General features: G+C 59.3%; 1 protein-coding gene across 2 annotated transcripts; it reads left to right on the plus strand.

The window, feature by feature from the left end:
* The first annotated feature begins 1,187 nt into the window (after positions 1-1,187).
* On the plus strand, positions 1,188-7,138 carry VANGL2 (VANGL planar cell polarity protein 2). Of its 2 annotated transcripts, XM_010723887.3 has the most exons (7): positions 1,188-1,258; positions 1,348-1,468; positions 3,222-3,829; positions 4,191-4,327; positions 4,598-4,733; positions 5,036-5,267; positions 5,528-7,138. In XM_010723887.3, the coding sequence occupies exons 1-7, from the start codon at positions 1,188-1,190 to the stop codon at positions 5,786-5,788; spliced, it is 1,566 nt and encodes a 521-aa protein (XP_010722189.1). In that variant the 3' UTR covers positions 5,789-7,138. The 2 variants fall into 2 exon arrangements, with proteins under 2 accessions (XP_010722189.1, XP_010722191.1); XM_010723889.3 differs by lacking the exons at positions 1,188-1,258; positions 1,348-1,468 and adding an exon at positions 2,745-3,137 and having other exon boundaries at positions 5,528-5,788.

A 7,138-nucleotide genomic window follows, 5' to 3' on the forward strand; every position in this document is an offset into this window, starting at 1 on the left:
TGCTTCTTTTTCCCCTCCTCGACCCCATCTCCCCCTCTCTGAGAGCTCGGAGAAGAGGCCAAAAGACATTCGGGTTTTATTTGGTCCAAATAGCATTTCCCTGGTAACCTGCCCACCCAAACACAGGCGGCTCCGGTGTGCATTGGGGGGTGCTGAGTGGAGAGTCAGGGTGCTGGTGGTCCCCCCCACTATCATCAGGGATCCAGGAGAGGCAGGCAGGGGACTGCCACCTCCCTGGTGGGTCTGGGATGTCCCCCATGGGTATCACTGTGGCCATCCCCCAATCTGAGTCCTTTCTTGCAGCAGGTGGGGGCACGAGCAGCACTCCAGCCCCTGAGCCATGCAATGTTTTCCCAGTTCAGCAGAGATACAGCCCGATGCAGGCATAGGTGGGCACACCGCACACATCCACACTTATGTGCGTATGGGCATTTCCAATTCACACAGCTGCAGTTTGAGGCTGGGGTCCCATCCTTGTGCCCAGAGTCCCCAGCCTCACTGTGTCCATGGAGCTGCACTGATCAGTGCGAGATGGCAGCTCCGTGTTGGGAACTTGTTTGGGCAGAGCCCCGGAGTGTGAGTGGGGCTGGAGCCTGCGCCAGGCTCTTTTTTTCTTTTCTTTTTTTTTTTTTTTCTCTTTAAAGTTGGCTCCCACCCCAGGCACTCTCTTGGCAAATTAAAACAACGATTGTGATATTCATTAAAGTGTAAATCACCCGAAAGAGCTCTGTTCAAAGCTCACGGTACGATAGCATTACTAAAGGGGAAGGTGGCGGTCCTGGAACCAGCTTGGGTCTAAAATGCAAGATGCCCTAAAGTGCCCCAAATTTCTCCATCCTTTGCCCGCTGAGCTCCTGTTTCATAGGGATTGCAGGCAGGTGCTGGCCCCATCACAGCCATGGGGATGCTCACGGGCAGCAAAACTCTAGGAGTCCCAGGGTGTGGGTCTGGGGGCCGTGGCAGTGCCCTTAACCCATATTTCCTCCCCCTGCAGGCAGCCGTTCCCATTTCTCCGAGCAGAGCCCAGCCCAGCATTCAAAATAGAGTCCCTCAAGGTGACGGTCGACTTCCTGAAGGTGCCCCTTGGCCTGAAGAAGCCCCCTCTGAAGGAGGCCGTGGCCATCCCGGGGTCGGGCAAAGCCAAGCCCCCCGGCGTGGAGCGGCACAAGCCCCGGCGTGCCGACAGCATGGACAATGAGTCGCAGTACTCGGGCTACTCCTACAAATCCGGGCACTCCCGCAGCTCCCGCAAGCACAGGTGAGGACTGGTGTGTGCTTGGGGGGGGTCCTCGGTCTCCAACCTGGATGTGCACCCACTTTGCTCCCCCCCCCCACTATGCTTTGCAGGGACCGACGGGACCGGCACCGCTCCAAGAGCCGGGATGGGAGCCGTGGGGACAAGTCAGTGACCATCCAGGCACCAGGAGAGCCCCTGCTGGACAACGAATCGACGCGGGGGGATGAGAGGGTGAGGATGGGGGGGGTGGGAATTGTGGGTGTCAGGGCAGGGGGACATGTGGAATGGAGAATGGGGCTGCTCCATGAGCTGCCCTCCCGCTGCCCTGGGTAGAAAATGCCTTTGGGATCAGCTCCCTTGGGATTGGTGCCTTTGGGATCAGTTCCCTTAGGATTGGTTTCCTTGGGATCAGCTCCCTTGGAATTGGTGCCTTTGGGATCAGCTCCCTTGGGATTGGTGCCTTTGGGATCAGCTCCCTTGGGATTGGTGCCTTTGGGATCAGCTCCCTTGGAATTGGTGCCTTTGGGAGTGGTTTCTTTGGGATCAGTGCCTTCAGAATCAGCTCCCTTGGGATTGATGCCTTTGGGATCAGCTCCCTTGGGATTGGTTTCCTTGGGATCAACACCTTCAGGATCGGTTCCCCTGGAATCAGCTCTCTTGGGATTGGTGCCTTTGGGAGTGGTTTCTTTGGGATCGACGCCTTCAGAATCGGTTCCCTTGGGATTGATGCCTTTGGGATCCGCTCCCTTGGGGTTGGTGCCTTTGGAATCAGCTCACTTCGGATCCAGTCCGGCTCTTTGTTCAGCGCCTGCAGGGCGACGCCGCCTGGCCCTGCCAAGCTTTAATAACCTCAGCTCCAGCTCTGGGAGGATCAAACAGACGAGCGGGTTTGTGCAGCTGGGTGAACTCCGTGCTGGTGGTGCAGGACCAGCAGCTTCCAGGGGGCTGCTCCAGCCCAAGTTGTGCGGCACTGACCCTAAGAAGCGATGCTCAGCGTGGACACAAAGGATGCTCGGAGGGGTCCAAGCTGGATGCCAGCTCCTCCACCCTCTCCCTCCAGAGAGCCCCTGCTGGGGGTGGTTCTGCTGCTCCGGTGTGGAACGAAGCCTCCAGCATGTGGAAATTCCAGGACGAAAATTGCAATTTAATCCTATACAATAGAACCTCCAGCTTTGGTTGTGCCAGGGCAGAACAAGAGGATGGATGGACAGACAGACCCTCGGTGTGTCAGAGTGGTGTTTTCTATGGCTGTGTGGTGACATCTTTTCCCTTTGCTGAAGCTCCGTGTGCTAACTGGGAAGGGAATGAAGCTCATGTCCACACCTGTATGACTTCAGTGGAAAAAAGAAATGAATGGGCCCAGGGCAGCTGTGCTGCAGGACTGCCTCACTGTGTTTGGGAAGGGATGTGCCAGCTGCTGGATCTTTTGCATGGTGGTTTTGCAGTAAATATTTCTGAAAAAAGCGGCAGACCAACAAAAAAAAAACAAAAAACATACCAATAAGGAAAAGAGGTTTAAGATCTCAGCAAACTGCTGCATTCTCCAGGGAGAGATGCACACCCCAAAATGCACTCGTGGGGAGCCGGCGTGTGGCCGCCAGCGCTGATCAGCACCGATCTCATTCTGCCTGGTGCTGGAGCTGCACGGAGGAGGAGGCAGTGGCTGTGTTAGGACGGGGCTGGGCATGTTGGCTCTGGCCCTGCTAATGAGGGGATTTGCCTGGAAACAGAATGCCTTCCACTTGCAGAGCCGCTCTCGGCCGCGTCGTGCGCGCGGGGCGGAGAGGTGGAGCGCAGCACGGAGCCTCCGACGGGGATTTCCTGCAGGGCGCTGCCTGCAGCGCTGTCCCTCGGCTGCTCAATGGGGGTGATGGCTCCAGCCAGCACGCCAGGCTTGGAGGTCTGAGGTTGGGGTGGACACCGGGCTGCGTTGGGGTCCCGCGGTGCTGCAGCCTCACGCTTTATAACCCTCTCCCTTCCCCAGGATGACAACTGGGGCGAGACCACCACGGTGGTGACGGGGACGTCGGAGCACAGCATCTCACACGATGACATCACACGCATCACCAAGGACATGGAGGACAGCGCGCACCTGGACTGCTCACGGCACTTGGGCGTCGCGCTGGCCGGGGCATTGGCTCTGCTCGCCTTCCTCACCCCTCTCGCCTTCATGCTGCTGCCCCAGCTGCTGTGGCGGGAGGAGCTGGAGCCCTGCGGGACGCCCTGCGAGGGGCTTTTCATCTCGGTGGCCTTCAAACTCCTCATCCTCCTGCTGGGTAGCTGGGCGCTCTTCTTTCGCCGCCCCAAGGCCTTTTTCCCGCGCGTCTTCGTCTTCCGTGCGCTGCTCATGGTGCTCGTCTTCCTCCTGGTCGTCTCCTACTGGCTCTTCTATGGCGTGCGCATCCTAGACTCGCGGGACCGCAATTACCAGGGCATCGTGCAGTATGCTGTCTCGCTGGTGGACGCGCTGCTCTTTGTGCACTACTTGGCTGTGGTGCTGCTCGAGCTGCGCCAGCTCCAGCCCCAGTTCACACTCAAGGCCGTGCGCTCCACCGACGGGGCCAGCCGCTTCTACAACGTCGGGCACCTCAGGTGCGGGGTTATGGGGTGCTTGGGTGGCACCGTGGTTGGGTGGGTTCAGGCTGTGCGGGTGCTTGTGTGCTCCCGTGTGTGTGTGTGTGTGTGTGTTTGTGTTTGTGTGCACATCTGCATGCACGCGTGTTTGTGTGTGTGTGTTTGTGTTCATGCACATGCAGCTGGATGTGTGCATGCTGCGTCCTGCTGCGCTCTGGCAATCCCTGACCGGAGGAGCTGTGAGTGCCTGGGTGTCCCTGCAGTGAGATCTGTGTCTGCAGTGCCAGCTCTGTTCCTCCCTCCTGTCCTGTCCCCATGTGCCCGCCCCAGCGCAGTGCTAACCTGCTCTCTGTGCCCTGCGCCCGCTGTCTCCCTGCAGCATCCAACGTGCAGCCATCTGGATCCTGGAGAACTATTACCATGATTTCCCAGTCTACAATCCTGCCCTCCTCAACCTGCCAAAATCCGTCCTGTCCAAGAAAATGTCCGGGTTTAAAGTCTATTCCCTCGGCGAGGGTGAGCTCCCGTTCCCTTGACTTCTCCTCTTGTTCCCCCTCTTCCTGTCCCAATGTTTTCCCCCCCCCATCCCCCTCAGGCTCCATCCCATGCTGAGCTCCCAGCCGGTCTCTCCGGATTTGCATGCATTTGTCGCGGGCAAGCTGGGTGCCGGTTTTCAAGCCGCAGCAGTACCGCCCTGCTGCAAGCAGGAGCACGTCGGGCGCGTCTGTGGGATGGGGCTGTGCTGGCAGCACTGGGAAGGGGAACATCTCACCCCTTTTCCTGCAGAAAATACCACCAACAACTCCACGGGACAGTCCCGGGCTGTCATCGCTGCGGCCGCCCGCCGGCGCGACAACAGCCATAATGAGTACTACTATGAGGAGGCAGAGCATGAGCGCAGGGTGCGGAAACGCCGCGCCAGGTATGGGGACATCGGTGGGGAGTGGGCTATGGGGGGCTGTAAGGAACCATCCCAGGATCTCCCCCGCCCCAGGGAGCTGAGATGGAGGGGGCAGATCTGAGTCTCCCCAAAGGTGCTGGGCTGGGAGCTGGAGCAGAGTGGTGGTGCTGGGGTGAACTGCTTTTGGGGTTGATGCTGGAGGTCAAGTCTGGGCTGTGTGGGTGGTGAGATGCCAGGTGGCTCCTCCAGGCTCCTGGGGACAGGGCCACATCCAAGTGGCTTTTGGAGGTCTCCAAGGGGACAGCACGAGTGTTTCTCGACAGGCTGGTGGTGGCAGTGGAAGAGGCCTTCACCCACATCAAGCGGCTGCAGGACGAGGACCAGAAGAACCCACGGGAGATCATGGACCCACGGGAGGCAGCCCAGGCTATCTTTGCCTCCATGGCACGGGCCATGCAGAAGTACCTGCGCACCACCAAGCAGCAGCCCTACCACACCATGGAGAGCATCCTGCAGCACCTTGAGTTCTGCATCACCCATGACATGACGCCCAAGGTGTGCGGAGTGGGCTGGGGGATCCTGGCCTGGGTTTGCCCAACCACGTGAGAGCATCTCTCATCAGGGTGAGGGGTGGGAGAGCGGTGCAGTGCTGTGCAGCTGGAAAAGCGGGTGTGACAGCGAGGGAGGGATGGATGGGGCAGGTTCCCAGCCGCTGGGAGGCTTTTCCTGCAGGACCTGCTGGGCAGCTCAGGGCTGCAAATAAAGAGAAGTGTGAGCGGTGTGAAGGTGATGTTCACACGTCTGTCCTCCTGCAGGCGTTCCTGGAGCGGTACCTGAGCGCCGGGCCCACTATCCAGTACCACAAGGACCGCTGGCTGGCCAAGCAGTGGACGCTGGTCAGTGAGGAGCCAGTGACCAACGGCCTGAAGGACGGGGTGGTCTTCGTGCTGAAGCGCCACGACTTCAGCCTGGTGATCAGCGCCAAGAAGATCCCTTTTTTCAAGCTCTCGGAGGAGTTTGTGGACCCCAAGTCGCACAAGTTCGTCATGAGGCTGCAGTCTGAGACCTCCGTGTGAGCACAGAGTGCTGCAGGGGCTCCAGGGTGACCTGGGTCGTGCAGGTCCCTGAGCACCAAGCCCCATCCCTGGCACGAGGCCGCTCGGTGCCCATCCCCACGCTCCCACACCCAGCTCCTCGCAGCCATCCCCAGGAGGCACTGCCAGCACAGCACAGCGTCATAGCCGGACGGGCAGCATCTCAGTGCCATCCCCCCCAAGGGCTGACCTTTGGCTGAGTTCTCTGCACCAGCAGCCTCGCTCGTGGCCAGGTCTGAAGTATCTCCTGCGTCTTCCTCTTCTGCTGCGATCGCTGCGTCTCCGGTCTTAAAGCACCACCTGTGGCTGGGCTGGTTGGTAATATCGACACTTTGGGAGTGTTTTGCAAACCCCTGTCATCTGAGGCTGCTATGGAACCATCCCTCTGCCCCATGGTCAGGGCAGACCCCACAGGCACGGTGCTGCTGCCGTGGGAGACCCTCAGCTCCCCACTGCTTTGGGCATGGAGCTCCCCGCAGAAGCAGGAGGTCTGATGATGAAGCTGAGAAACATCCCAGCGCTGTGGGTACTCCAGCCCACCCCCAGCTCCCAGCACACCCCTCACATAGGGCTGTTACCCCATTCCAACACGTGCTGGCTGCCAGAACCACAGAATCACTGAGATTGGAGAAGATCATCGAGTCCATCCGTCCGTCATCACCACCATCGGGGCCGGTGAGGGGCTGTGAGATTTGGGGTGCAGCACCCCGTGGCTTGCAGTGGGACAGCCCAAAGCACCCCCACGCCTTGGTGCTGACCCCAAAGGGCTTCTTCATGGGGACCGTGCTCTGCGGGCTCCTCGGCTCCTGTCCCATGGAGGTGGTGATGAGGTGACCCCCAGGGGTGCGGAGCAGGGGGACCCCAATGCTCAGGGCTGCACCACAGCTTCTGCCTTCCCTCAGCTCTGTGAGGGCTGCCAATACCTCATGGGGGTTCCTGTATTTATCCATTTTTTCATGCTGGGGGTCACCCCAAGCTGGGTTTGGGCTTCTTTGGCCCTGAGAGCTACCAAACCTCATCACTGTGACACACACATCCCCCCCCACCCGAGGGGCTGGGGGCTTCCCCGTAAGCACCAGTAGCAGAAAACAGATCCAAGTGGATTTCAAGGGCTTTCCCAGCACAAAATGGGTGGGATGTAGTGTGTATGTGGGGGGGGGGGAGACTGTCCCAAATTCCCAGGGATTTTTCTGGAAATCTCTTCTATTTTCCAGACTTTCTGTGGCTTTGTGACTCCGCTCAGCCCTGTGCAGCTTCCAGTCCCGTTTACACACGCAGCCCTTTGGGGTTGGTGCCGCCAGGAGCCCAATTTGGGGTTGTTTTACTGCAAAA

Source organism: Meleagris gallopavo, chromosome 27, assembly GCF_000146605.3.
Source record: "Meleagris gallopavo isolate NT-WF06-2002-E0010 breed Aviagen turkey brand Nicholas breeding stock chromosome 27, Turkey_5.1, whole genome shotgun sequence".
Classification (NCBI taxonomy): Eukaryota; Metazoa; Chordata; class Aves; order Galliformes; family Phasianidae; genus Meleagris; species Meleagris gallopavo.

Bases quoted from the DNA above. Each gene is read 5' to 3' on its own strand.
- VANGL2 (XM_010723887.3), top strand. From the start codon at position 1,188: ATGGACAATGAGTCGCAGTACTCGGGCTACTCCTACAAATCCGGGCAC. The intron at 1,259-1,347 runs GTGAGGACTGGT...TATGCTTTGCAG, and splicing joins CGCAGCTCCCGCAAGCACAG to GGACCGACGGGACCGGCACC. The intron at 3,830-4,190 runs GTGCGGGGTTAT...GTCTCCCTGCAG, and splicing joins TACAACGTCGGGCACCTCAG to CATCCAACGTGCAGCCATCT.